At 46.4% G+C, this 14,700-nt stretch overlaps 1 protein-coding gene across 4 annotated transcripts in view; it reads left to right on the plus strand.

The window, feature by feature from the left end:
* FRYL (FRY like transcription coactivator) overlaps window positions 1-14,700 on the plus strand; it is a 265,895-nt gene that overhangs the window by 86,689 nt on the left and 164,506 nt on the right. For all 4 annotated transcript variants that reach the window (XM_054990361.1, XM_054990362.1, XM_054990363.1 and 1 more), the window contains exon 3: window positions 7,757-7,956. In XM_054990361.1, the coding sequence (XP_054846336.1) occupies window positions 7,837-7,956 (120 nt within the window). In that variant the 5' untranslated portion in view covers window positions 7,757-7,836. The remainder of the gene's footprint in view (window positions 1-7,756; window positions 7,957-14,700) is intronic.

A 14,700-nucleotide genomic window follows, 5' to 3' on the forward strand; every position in this document is an offset into this window, starting at 1 on the left:
TGTGTGAAATACCCTGTTTCTTAATAGTTTATTATAACTTTCTGTGCTAATGGATTAATATATTAAATAAATAACAGCTAATTCTTTTACTCAATATTAAATTAGTTTGCTAACTGTAGATAAATAACCAAATAAAATGAATTAACTCATTGTTGACAGAGGGAAAATATTTTTTTTTCATAGTAGTCTATATATTTGATTACTTATATACTTGCCTAGATTAAGTGTTAAGGTGTTTATAGTTCAATTATGCAGGATCCTCAACAATAAGTGGAAGTAGAATTTGAATTGCTGTGGTCTGTCTGCTTGGAATTGAGGAAGGAGTGTGAAAGAAAAATAGTTCATAGCTCTTCACGGCTGGCCTGCTCTTCTCTTTGCTTATTGTGTTTTTCTTCACTGTGTATCTCTCAATTTTCTCATGTTTCAAGAAAGAAAAATGATCACAAGATGAAATAAAATACTGCAGATTGATGAGCATAATCTTTATATGCTGTTTCTGGTTGGAACCCACAACGTATCGGCTGTATGGGGGAAAGCTCCCTCAGGCTTGTTTACCCAGCAGTAAAGTCATCTGCGATGGAGCCACCAGTTTGATTTGTGCTGGAATGCCAGAAGTGACAGAGCTTTTTTGAGTAAAACGGCATTGCAAGAGAAAGTTTCCTCAGGCTTGTTTACCCGGCAGTAAAGTTATATGCTGCAATGGAGCCATCAGCCCAATCTGAAGCACAACCATTGGTTCCGAGGGGCCAGATTTTCAGATCTGAACAAACATCAGATGTCGGTTCCAACTGTTTTTTCCTGTCGGATTCCCATTCAACAACAAGCAGTACTCTTCCTGGTCACTCACCCGAATGCAAGAAACATCACCTGGCAGATCCGACCATCGGATCTGACTACCCCTAAACTGCCTGTTAACAACAACAACCACCTCACCCCCCACAACAACATTCGATTTATATACCGCCCTTCAGGACAACTTAATGCCCTCTCAGAATGGTTTACAAAGTGTGTCATTATTATCCCCACAACAAAACACCCTGTGAGGTAGGTGGGGCTGAGAGAGCTCCAGAGAGCCGTAACTAGCCCAAGGTCACCCAGCTGGCTTCAAGTGGAGGATTAGGGAATCAAACCCGGCTCTCCAGATTAGAGTCCCGTGCTCTTAACCACTACACCAAATTTAAGGCAAGAAGCAAATCTAATCAACAAAAGCAGTTGGCTTCTGCTACTTGGAGTAAGCGTAGCCACTCACTGGCCTGAGCTCTGCCCATTATTATGCAGGAGGAGGTCATTAATCCACCTCAGAGGTCTCCACCACCTCGTTCCATCTCTACAGGGAGATGAGGGGGATTATAGTTCATTACATGACTTTACTATTTCTAGCTACCCATGGAGACAGCAGTGGTTCTACAATAACTCAGGGGCCTCTCCAAGACATGGGCCTCCAACAACTGCCCTTTGTCTTCTGGCCCCACAGGCAGCTACCTCCTCACTGCCGTACTTTGGTGTGCGCCTTGGTCTGTAGTCCCATGTTGGCAACTGTAAAAAACTGGTAGGACCTGGTAAACTGGCTACAATCTGCTCCTGCATTCACGCAGCTACCCATCTCAGCCGGTTCCAGTTTCATAGGCTGTAAGTCATTGGCGCTCTTCCCACCGGTGTCAGCACTGCAACTGGTTTCAACCTCTTCAGTTCCAACCATTGCCATTCCGGGAGCTTCATCTGTCCTAACTTGTTGGTTCTGATCCCAGTTGTCTGCCGTTTCGGATGAGGAGGAGGATTTGATCTCACAATTCGATGTTACATGTGAGCTAGCCTCAGTGCCTCCACCAAGGAGCCTAAGTGATACCACTTTTTCCCCAAATGAGGAGTATCGCTTGCTCTTGGTACAGATGAAAATGTGTGGCCAGAGCACTGGAGTTGGACGTTTTAAAATTCTACTCCAAAGCCTGGCAGTAAGGTATTTTTACAGGCTTGTATTTTGAATCCTGATTTCATGGCCTCCCCACCAGTAAAGGACCTGTTAGACATCACTCACAGCGTGTGTGGGGGAGACTCTATCCTCCACTCCTGCTATTTCACTAAAGATCAAAAAATATTACGAGCTCAAGCAGCCAGTTTCTGCCCCTTTCTTCTTAACCACTCCTTTTTCTTTGGTGGCCAAGGGGGTGCAGCCTGATACCTTCATGGTTTCTTATTGGCCCTGACTGACAGAGAGGGCAGATAGCTGGATGTAGTGGCCACAAAGCATACTTGCCTGCAGCTCTCAACTTTAAAATGACAACCTTTCAAGCCATCCTTGAGCTCCTACAATTTACTTTCTCTGCCAGAGGCTCTCCATTTATTGCAAGCTTTCCCTGATAACAGCAGAGCCCTTGTGCAGTTTCTTCAGAGGGAGGCTACTAAATCAGCCAAATAACAAGTGACATGAAGCGGATTGCTCAGCCAGATCCATGGCTTCTGCTGTTCTTATCAGGCATCACACCTGCTTACATTCAACAGCTTCAGTATAAAAGAATGAGGATTTTCTTCCCTTCTAGAAACTAAGGAGGGTTGGTCTTGGCTAGTAATTGAATGGGAGACCTCCAATAAAGACCAAGGTTGCAGAGGCAGGCAATGGCAAACCACCTCTGTTAGTCTCTTCCCATGAAAACCCCACCAGGGGTCACCGTAAGTCAACTTTGACTTGAGGGCCAGATTTCATTTCAGGGCACATTGCTGCTTCTGGGAAAACTGACATTCCTTGAGCCAAATAAAGAAAATTGCCAGACTGCAAAGTCTCTTGGCTGATTTACCTCTTCCCTGTCACAACAACCAAAGTCCTCAAACTTACTGTCTTTGTCCTGGAAGGTATCCCTACCATCAGCCTGTTCAAAGGCCCTGTCTGCCAGCTTAACACCATACCACCGGCAGGGTGTCAGAGTCAACAGCGAAACTAACCCCGCTGCATTCTTGCAAGCCTGTTCCTCTGGGATACGATGCTGAGTCGAACACTCCTATGCTCTTTCTGAATAGATTGTATCTCTTTGCTTTCTGTGGGATGCTGTCACTAATGACTTTTGAGTGCTTTGTATAGTTAGACAAGGTTATCACTTACATTTCTTGAGCAACCACCATTGTCTTTGCTCCTTCAGTGCAAAATCGTGTTCTCCTGCTCTCAAGGAGGCTCTTAATGGTTTGTTGGCTGAGGGTGCCATTTGCAGAGTTTCTAATGTTTCTCTCTGGTGTTCTTGGTAGAAAAGATGATAAGTTTAGTAAAGTTTTCTTGCAATGAATACTTCTGCATCTCTATACACCCCAATCGCAGGGGCTATTGTCGCTTTAAATGTGGAGGTGAATGTTTCAGTACACAAGTAACTCCCTTCAGCCTGGCTTCTGCGCCTTGTGTATTTACCAAGTATAGGGCAATAGTAGTGGCACTCCTCCTATCCAAGGGCTGTTTTGGGTGCCCCTGCTTGGATGATTGGCTTCTGTTAGAGGAATCTGCACCACTATTTGATGACTGTACGTTGTTCATAACACCAACTGGTGAATTGGGAAAAGTCTATCCTTACCCCAGCAAAACTATTCACGTCATTAGGGCTAAACTTGATTTCCCTATGCAGAGGGCCTGCCTTCCTAATGTCAGAATACGAAGGCTGCAGTCATTGGCTTGTCTGCTTATTGATTCAAACTACTGGTCTCATGGCCTCTGCTACCTCTGTTGTATTTTACTCAGCTGAGAATGAGGTTGTTACAAAATTGGTTTTTATTTCACTATAATCCTATGAATACTCCTCAACATATGAAATTGTCTATATCCAGATCTGTACTTAGATTGTTATTATAATAAACCCCACCGTAAGGGTGCCCTTTTGGGAAAGCCTACACCGACATTTTCTACAGCCACTGATGCTTCAGCATTAGGCTTGGGTCCTCAATGCGATCCTTCCTTGATTCAGGGTACAGGATCACCCACAAGATCATTAATGTGTTGAAACTTAGAGTGATCCTTTTACCCTTGTTTCTTTTGGTGTAGTGGTTAAGAGTGCGGGACTCTAATCTGGAGAGTCGGGTTTGATTCCCCACTCCTCCACTTGAAGCCAGCTGGGTGACCTTGGGCTAGTCATGGTTCTCTGGAGCTGTCTCAGCCCCACCCACCTCACAGGGTGCTTAGTTGGGATAATAATAACATACTTTGTAAACCGCTCTGATTGGGCATTAAGTTGTCCTGAAGGGCGGGCGGTATATAAATGGAATGTTGTTGTTGTTGTTATTTTGCAGGCCTACTGGGCAATAAAAGGGTTCAGATTCAGATAGACAGCATCACAGTTCTCTATTATCTGAACAAGCAAGGGGAAATGGCATTGCTAACTCTCTGTACCAAGGCTACAGCTTTGTGGGAATGGGCTATACAAATCTGTATCCTGCCACAGGCCATACATTTACTGATTGTGAAGTACAATAGAGCAGACACACCCAACATGGTTTTTCACACTCACCATGTCTTGGACAACCAATACCAAGTACATCCTGCCGATTTCTTTTCAACAGTGAGGATTCCCTACCGTGAACCTTCGTACAACCTGGTTCAGCATAAGGCTAGATGCTGTTGTTCCCTGACAGGCACTGACCCTTTTCTCTAGGGGTTGCCTCCCAAATGCCTTGGGCCAAAGGGTTTCTTATGTTTTTTCACCTACACCCCTCATAACAGGGCACTTTGCAGATCTCGACATTTTCGAAATCACTGCATCCTTCTAACCCTTTTTTTGGCCAGACCAGAAATGTTTTTTTCCAATCTGAGTACTCTGTCCAAGGATCAATGCCTCTACTTCCAATAGTGCCAGCCCCTCTATACAAGGGTCAAATATAGTTCTAAAATGTGGCAACCTTGAAACCAACTGTGGTTGCTGAACCCGCCATATCCTCTTTTTTTCCCCAAAGAGGTGACCCAGATTTTTCCAAATGTCCGCAAGTGTTCCACACACACCTCTTATAGGCACAAGTGGAATCGTTTCATGACACGGTTAGAATCCAAAGGGTCTTGACTCTTCTCTTGCCATTGTCAGTTATTTCTGAATATTTGTTATTACTTCAAATGAACGCAACAAACTGTCCTCTTTTTAGGTGCACTTAGCTGCTATATCAGCTTTTCATGTGAGGGTTGATGACTAGACAGTTTTTTTCTCCCTCCACATTTCTAAACAGTTTCTCAAGGATATGTTTAATACTTTCCCTCCGAGAATTCCATCTGTTCCTCAGTTGAGTCTCCCTCTGGTTCTCACTCTCTTAATATTACCGCTACTTGAAAGCGTGCATGCTTGCCCCCTTTTTTATTATATTGGAATGTGGTGCTTCTGGTTGATATAACTTTGGTCAGATGAATGGTAGAACTCATGGTCTTTCAGGCTGACTCTCTACTTACTCAATTTTTCTGGAGGATGTGGCCTTACATACTAGCCTTGTATTTCTCCCTAAGGTGTGTCAAGAATTCACTTACATCAAAAGGTTTGCCTTGCCTGTGTTTTCCAATGCTGCTTTGGAAGCAGAATTTTCCTTATACAAGTTGGATGTTGTAAGGTCTTTAGTGTTTTCACTTAGACAGAACAAAGGGTTTTCACAAATGCAGAACCCCTTTTTGTGTGTTACTTTGCACATCGTAAGAGTTTACCAGCATCCTCTCAAACTTAACCCAGTTGGATAGTGGCAGCTACTAGACTTTGCTACAAGAAGGCAAAGTTCCCTTGCCTCAGGGTGATCAGAGCACAGTTGACTAGGGCACAAGCCTCGTCTGCAGCACTTCTATGAGGAGTCCCTCTTCGAAACACCTGTCAAGCTGTCACGTTGTCCTTAGCTGACACCTTCATAAAGCACTACTGTATTGACAAAAATGCCAGAGGGGAGTCATCAGTGGAAATAGCTGTCCCACATCTGATGTTCAGCTGATCCACTCACACCCTCCTCCATTGGTGAGTAGCTCACTATACTCTCATCGTGGGGCTGCACAGGACGACAACAAAAAACAGTGTTGCGCTTACCTGTAACAGTTGTTCAAGTATCTTCTGTGCAGACTCACATTCCCTCCCTCCTGCCCCACGGTGAGTGTGTTTGCTTGTATTATATCATACCTCTGGCAGCTCAGGAGAACTGAGGGAAGTGGGGGCACTCTGCCTCTCTACCTGCGTTTCCGCGGGAATTCCTGCACATATACAGTAGAGGCGGAGTGCCCCCTTACACACTTTAAAAGCTAGAGAAATCTCTCTGCGGCTGGCCTGCACGTGCGCAGTCCCAGTGTGTGTCTGCACAGAAGATACTCGACGAACAACAGTTACAGGTAAGTGCAACACTGTTTTAAACTACTTCTCAGCCTTATCTGTATTAAAGGGATAATAATAACACTGACCTTGTTCATTGCTCTAAGTGGGGCACTAATCTGTCTAGAACAGCAGTATATAAGCACAGTTGTTGTTGTTTGTATGGTGTACGTGTGCATGGTGCAAAGGTACTGTAAAATTCATCAGGAACCTTGCATTCTTAGGACCCTTGTAGTGGTGATCCAAACATATTTCTGTGTGCTGTAGTGATGGCACAAAACTAGATGGTCATAGTCAGGGAGTTTATGATTTTAGCTATTTTCTGGAGCTGGAAAAATAAGTATGATGATTGGGTAAGCTGGCCCTTAGTCTAAAGACTTGTGTGGAAGAACCATTCCTTTGTATATAGTATTTCTTCTTTGTTTTGTTGCCAAGCATATTACAGGGAAGGTCATGCAGCATTTTTTTTTATATTGAACATTTTTCATGAGGAGAAGCACTTAACAAACAAGTTCTGTTATTCTCAAAGAAGAACTGTCAGCAGCTATTTAAGGAAAAAATAGCTTCAACAACATTTTTGAGTTTCAGCGCTGCATATACTACTTGATTTGTCCCTGGTTGGCTTTTCTCTTCATCTAGCAAATACCTGATTGTCTCTTTTTCTCTCCCTGGCTTGACTGTGCCCTTGTTGATTTGTATTTGCTTTGTGTTTTATGCACTGACTGACAGCTCAATAGATAACATGGCTTGGATTACAGAGAACACAAATGTTACAAATTGCCTGTCCTTGACCCTGGAATTGATGTTTACATGCGATCTGGGCCCTGCTGCTTACTCTGCTGTTTGCCGGATTTTACTGTCATTTTGCTAAACTCCCTGTTGGGTTCCCCTTTCCACCCCTTAGGTATACACAGATCCATGACTTCCTTCTCTACAGAGATTATTTTATAGCAAGTATATAGTGCAAAAAAAACCCCTATAACTATTTTCTAGTGGTTGCAGAAATGAATGAATGTAGAGATTTGAATATGCTTCAAAAGTTGCTGGGTTTCTACATTTCTTTTAAATAATGTAGCTGGTTCTATTTTGAGTCTTGCAGTAAATTCCTAAACAGAATTATACCTTTCTAAGTCCATTGAAGTCAATGAAATTAGAGAGGTGTGCTTAGAATTGCACTATAGGACAAGTCACTTTGATGATCACATACTAAAAATAATTGGTTATAAAGGCCCATACTCCAGTCAAGAGAGACAAGGCTTGTAGGCAAATGAATGGGAATGTTGATAATATTCCCTGCCTAATCTTGCCAATGATTTATACCCTTGAATTTATTTTAAGTAAACAATAAAAAGTAGCAACAGGCATGTATGTTGTTAAATGCTGTCATACTTCTAAATCTACTTCTAAGAAAAACTTTATTGCTGGTTTGATTTATTATTAATGATCCATATTCCTTTTCTCTCTAGCATCAGCACCATCCTGTACTGTTGCTAAACGTAGAATTTCTTCCACTGTCAATTCTACCTGGGAAAAGAGAAGTATCATCATGTCTAATATTACCATTGATCCAGATGTCAAACCTGGTGAATATGTCATCAAGAGCCTCTTTGCTGAGTTTGCTATTCAAGCTGAAAAGAAAATTGAAGTTGTAATGGCAGAACCCTTGGTGAGTCCCTTTACAGAGCCTTTATTATATTGTTCTGCTCTTCTGGAATAGTTTAATTTTATTTGATAACAGAATGGCTGTAGAACTGGCTGTATAGGTGGAAACACTCCCCCCACCCACCAACAGTATGAGATCATGGTGACTTAAAAATATACAATGATACCGAAACAGTTGATGATGTAAAAGTCATAAAATGGCAAGCTATCAAACTTAAGTATAAAATTATTTCATATCTTATTGGAAATAACTGGCACAATTCAATTGTCTTTAATGGAAATTGTTTAGTTTGTTCTATTATCAAGAAAGGGTTTAGATTTAGGGCTTCTTTGTTGTGTAGGACTTGGTGGAGCTGCAAGAAATTAGTTACGTGTTTCCCTTTTAGCTTGACTTCTTTGCTTCAACAGTGACAGTATTGTTTGGACATTGGCTGGAGCAGAAAAGGGAACAGCAGAACAGGTGGCTTCTCCCCAGTTCCCCACCTTTATTTCTCATTCCTCCATAGATTTGGAGTTCATTCACTGAGGAGTGAGGGCTGAGGCTTCTGAGGAGAGACATATGTAACTAATTCTGCGTGCTTGTCATACTTGTTGAGGTTCATGTGTATTTGCTGGCCTGGTAGATACAGCACTGTAAAAATGATAACACAAAGATTAGATATTTAAAGCCAGAATCTTGGTATGGAGGTGCAATAGTAATATTTGTTTGTCCCATTTATACACCCTCTCATTCAATAGTAAACTGTACTCAGCTTTGAAATGCTCTAGGGATATATACATACCAGATCAGCGATGGTTTGAAAGAGAACTAGTGTCATATATGTCTGTCTACATATCTGCCATGAGTATTCTCTGTGCTCTGTATTATGTGCTGATCCTCTGAGAGTATGGGAAGTGGCATTTTGGGGGCCTATTTAGTAGCGAGTTGCTTATTTCACAGGTTCCTGCTGTGATGTCTACTTTCATTTTCACAGCCGCTTGAGAATGTGTCCTTGAGTGCCAGCTTCTCCCTGGGAACTGAAAATAACTTCATCTCTCCTACAGTTCTTTTCGCCTCCTGTCTCAACCCCCCCCCCCTTTTTCTGGCTCCTTCGCGCCAGAATCCTAACCATCCATATCCTAAAGGCGGGAACTTTCCCTATAACTACCCCCTCCAACCTTACACACGTCACTTCTGCCAATACCCTTGTCTGTGTATGCTGTTACTGATGGATCTCTAATAAAGTAACTTTAACTCATATACTGGAGTGTGTGCAGTGGAGTACTATGGGGATCTAACTGCCAGAACCTGACAACTACAAGGTTAAGTCAGTTAAGAAGGGACAAATTCAAAAAGCTTAAGTTCAAACAGGGCACAGAATAGTGTCTGTTAATGGAAGGTTAGAGTGACAAGGCCTGTCCAGTCCAGATGAATAATAAAATATAAAATCCAGCTAAGTTAAAGCAGACAAAACACTTCCAACTATCTACTCTAGCCATTACAACCTTGTACTTCAGGAAGCCTCCAGGTTTATGGCCACTTTTATAACTCCTATCATACAGTGTAGGGTGATGGTTTTTATTGGCTTTTTCTATGGAACAGGGTTCATAGTGGACTGAGATATGAGTTGTGGCTGATTCTGAAGCATCTGTGGCTTGAATAGGCTTGAGATAACAATGTAACACTTCAGAATCCTTGTGTCCATGTGTACCGCTTCAATAAATATGACCACTACAAAAACATGTTCTTCATAAGTTCATATGAAAAACGTGGCAATGGAAAACTTGCATGTTAGATTAATTTGCGCAATACTTGTGAGTGGACGGAATTTCCAGATTTTTACAATTGAAATTCTATTTTACGGGCCAGCTTGAGGGGTGCGGGGCAAAGCAAGATTACATAGACACCACCAGTGGAGTTAAAAAGGCCACAACTTTATCGATGACAGCTTTCAGAAGACTTGGTGCTGCATAGGACACAGATCTCCAACACTGGCTGATCCGTCTGCCAACCAATGACCCCTTTGCCCCCTCAAGTCTGCCTGCTGAGGGGAGGGCACCATGGGATGACAGTAAGTTGGAACCACATAGATGTACTCCTTTGTGTGGTTCTCCTGTCACCTGGGAGTGAGCGTGCCCTGACAGCCTCCTGCCCTGCCCTGCATTGGCCCCAGGATGCCTTAACACTCATGGGGAAGCTGAGCATGCAGGCTGTGTTTCCCGCAAAAGGATCCATGATCAATGCCCACAGAAGCCACAAAATGGCTCCCACCAAAGCTCCTAAAGCTGCAACCAACTTAGCAGACTATCCTGTATGCCCTGCAACGAAATATCCTGTCCCCAGATGAACAGATGCATCCCATTGGCATAGTACGACACCTCCAGCCAAAAGGAGATGTCTGTTCATCTGTTCAGATAGGAGGAGAGTCGCCCCCAGCCACTCTCCTCCTATCTGTCCACCTACCTGAGGAAAATGGCACACCACCATGAGCGTCTGTCCTAGAAGTCCAGCTGTAACAGATGCTGGTCCTGGGACATCTTTGCGAAGTTCCCAAGTCCTGCGTAATTTCCCGCGATAATTCCGGGTCCTGGCTGCAAGCTTAAGTAATTTTCCCCTAGCTGGACAACCAAAGCGTCTGGAGGCCCACGCTAAGCCACATGCTGAACAGGATGAAGCCACATGCTGTAATAATAATAACATAATAACATTTGATTTATATGCCACCCTTCAGGACAACTTAATGCCCACTCAGAGCAGTTTACAAAGTATGTTATTATTCACTGTCCGTCTTCTGTGCAGCCCCACATGGGGACTGCGCCTGCGCAGGCCTGCCGACCGGATTTTTCTTTCTAGCAAACGTCCACTAGGGGGCGCACGTCCGACCCAATGCGCATGCGCGGCCGTTTCCCGCCCGAGCGACATTGGGCGACGTCGCCCCCTTTCCCCTCAGTTTCTTCTTTGCCGCCGACCGGTAAAGACCTAGCTGTCCGCTTGTGAGGAAACTTTGTGAGGAACCTTTTTTTGAAGTTGTGAGAGATGTCGGAGAAGTCGCTTTTTAAGCGTTGCTCTACATGCTCGACGAAGATGACGAGAACGGACGGTCACTCCGTTTGCCTCGAGTGCCTGGGCGAGGGGCACATCGTCGGGAAATGTGAGCATTGCCAACGGTTCACCCCGAAGGCTAGGGCTGAGAGGGCGAATAGGCTGAACGCCCTGCTGTGGAGAAGGGCGATGCGGGCTTCGGGGGCTCCGGGTACCCCGGGGGGGGGGGCCGCCACCGGCTGGTGGGACGGCTGACACCCCCCCAGAGATGGGATCTGTCCGGAGCACCGCTACCACCTTGCATTCCCGCTCGCCGGATCGCCGACAAGCCCAGCACCCGACTCCGGATCCGAAGGAGGCTGCGAGTTCCGCGTCGGGTCGCAAGCACTCAACTCCGAAGTCGGATCCGACTCGGAAGCGGCATCGTTCCAGGTCCCCGTCGAGGTCGGAACCGACCGCCACACCGACTCCGAAGGTGCCGAGGACTTCATCGGATCCGAACATCCCAGCTGGGTCGGTTCCCAAGCCGTCGGATCCGAGTCCGACTCCGAGGTTGTCGGCTCCGAAGCCCACTGAATCGGCTTGCACCGGCCTTGTTCCGAAGACGGGCTCTCGATCGGATCCAGAGGTTTCGGATCCGTTGCCCATGTCGCCGGCTCCGATTGACCAGAACCGAAGCTCCGATCCGATTTCGGCCGCCAAGGGCGAAAAGAAGTCGAAGAAAAAATCGAAGCACAGGCAGTCGACGTCGGTCCAGACGGATGAGGTCCGCTGGGAGAAGCCCTCGACCCCGTCAGCGCACCTGTCACCTCCGTTGCTCCACTCCACTGATGACGATGGTGACCTGCCTGACGCTCCACCTCGGGTTGCCCAGACGTGGCATGCCGGTGCCTATATGGAGGACCGACCTTATCACCTTCCTCGGAGTGGCTATGACAGAGAGGGCTCCCTGTATGCCAGCTCTACATCGTTGGGCAGGGAGTATTGGGGTGACACTCGGAGTGAGTTCTCCCACTATGGTTCTCCCAGGCGCGTCTCACCTTACCAACGCGCAGAGCCTTATCAGTGCCCGAGTCCCAGCCCTCCATCTGACCCGTCACTGGATGACATCATCATTGGGACTGGTCGTGTGTCACCCTCTGAGGACTACTGGCTCTATTCTGAGCAGATGGTCAGAATGGCCCGTTCTCTCGACATCGAGATATCGGCTGTGGATCCTAAGCCAAAGGACAAAATTCTACAATATGTCCAGTCTGGGAACCCTCCAACTATTGCTTTCCCCTTCACCGAAGGCTTGGTGGAGATCATTCACGACATCTGTGAGAAGCTGGCCTCTGTGTACCCGACATCCCGCAAGCTGGAGGCCCTGTACAAGACGCGGGATGATGTTTGTGCATACCTCTTTGCACATCCGCCTCCTTCTTCCCTCATTACAGAGGAAATGCAGACCCGCCCACGCCAGGGGTCTTATGCGGTGCCCATTGACAAGGAGAGCAGGAAGCTGGATTCCTTGGGCAAGAAATTATACTCCTCTGCTGCCCTGACGCTGAAAATCTCTAACTATTCAGCCATCATGGGGGCGTACCAGATATTCCTTTGGAACCGCATGGCGGCCTTCATGGAAAAACTCCCAGCAGACCAGAGAGTATTGGCAAAGGTGATCCTCGATGAGGCCCTGCGGCTGTCTCGGCAACAAATAAATGCGGGCCGTGACATGGTTGATACCTCTGCGAGGGCGTTAGCATCCTCCGTCGTCCTCCGCAGGCACTCGTGGCTCCGCACAACTGCGTTGCCGGTCGAGACGCGTAATAAAGTTGAGAATCTGCCTTTTGAGGGTCAATCCCTGTTTTCTGCCAAGACGGATGACTACCTGTCGCAGAAGCGCAAAGACCGGATGACAGCCCGTTCTTACGGCATTCTTACGGCCAGACCAGCCACCGAGAATCGCGTCCAGTATCGCCCTTCACAGGGCTATCGGGGACAGCAGCAGCGGTACCAGCCGTATCCGCGCTATGGGTCCTACAGGCAATTCCAGCCGCCTGCAAGTTCCTACCAATGCCGGAGGCCTAACTACCGCCCTCGTCGCGGTCCACAAGCCCACGATGCCAGAGAGTCAGCAACGCAGCCAAAGCAGTTCTGACTGGAATTCGAACAGTCTGTCGTGTTTGGGAACAGATTGGTTCAGTTTGCCTCTGCATGGGCAGAAATTACTTCCGATAGTTGGGTTCTTAGAATCGTTAATGTTGGATATAAAATTCAGTTTGATGTTTACCCAGTGTTGTCTCTTCCTGACCACTCATTACAATCCTCTTCTGATAGCTTACAGGCTGAGGTTATAGTGCTATTGGAGAAGGGGGCTGTGAAGGAGGTGCTCCCTCAGGACCCCCTCTTAGGTTTTTACTCCAGGATGTTCCTGGTAGACAAAAAGGATGGAGGTGTGCGACCCATCTTAGACCTCCGGGAACTGAATAAATTCGTTCTCGTCAAGCGGTTCAGGATGCTTACCTTGAACACAGTCCTCCAGTTAATGCCTGAGGACATGTGGTTCGCTGTCCTGGACCTCAAGGATGCATATTTCCATATTGCCATCCATCCTGATCATCGGAAATACCTTAGGTTCCTGTGTAACAATAGGGCCTACCATTACCAGGTACTTCCCTTTGGCCTCTCAACAGCCCCACGAGTTTTTTCTAAATGTATGGCTGTGGTAGTGGCTTATTTGAGGGAACGGGGTTGTACCATCTACCCCTATCTTGACGATTGGCTCCTAGCAGCACCCTCTGCTAATGCACTCCTGGCCCAGATTCATACTGTGATGCTCACCTGCTCCAGATTAGGACTTTTGGTTAACTTACAAAAGTCTAACCTTACCCCGTCCAGACGGATACTGTTTATCGGTATGGAACTGGACGGTGGCGTAAACAGAGGTTTTCTGCCCAGGGAGCGTGCTTTAAAGATTGGCAGGATGGTGAACCTTTTTTCTAAGTGCAGGTTCCAATCCGTAATGGCTATCCAGAGGCTACTGGGCCTCATGGCCTCTTCTACAGCTGTCACCCCTATGGCCCGGTTGCACATGCGACCTCTCCAGCTGTGGTTCCTATCGGTTCATGATTTTGAACACGAGTCCCAGAATAAACGATATTCCATCCCCAGAGGGATTATCCGGGCCTTACGTTGGTGGCTTGATGAGGCTAACCTTCTTGGGGGTATTGCCTTTGGGTCCATCCAAACTAAGATCACAATCTCGACTGATGCCTCCACGGTAGGATGGGGAGCCCAGTGTGGTGCCCTGAGGGCACATGGGGTTTGGTCGGAGCAGGAAAGGAAAGATCATATTAACCTGCTAGAATTGAAAGCGGTCCGTTATGCCCTTATCGCGTTCGCAGACACGCTGCAGCAGAAAGCGGTTCAGGTGCTCACAGACAATTGCACCACGATGTTCTACCTGAACAAACAAGGGGGCACTACATCCAAGGCCCTCTGCGACGAGGCCGTTCGGATCTGGAACTGGGCCATGGACAGAGGCGTGTTTATTCAGGCGGTCCATATTCCTGGCACCACCAATGTCGTCGCGGACAAGCTGAGTCGGATGCGATTCGACAACTACGAATGGACCGTAGCAGACAATTACCTGAACGCCATCTTTTTGGACTGGGGGTTCCCAGACGTAGACCTCTTTGCGGCAGAGGCCAACAAGAAGGCCCCGCAATTCTGTTCCAGGGGAGG

The sequence above is a fragment of the Eublepharis macularius genome, chromosome 10, assembly GCF_028583425.1.
Source record: "Eublepharis macularius isolate TG4126 chromosome 10, MPM_Emac_v1.0, whole genome shotgun sequence".
NCBI classification, from domain to species: domain Eukaryota; kingdom Metazoa; phylum Chordata; class Lepidosauria; order Squamata; family Eublepharidae; genus Eublepharis; species Eublepharis macularius.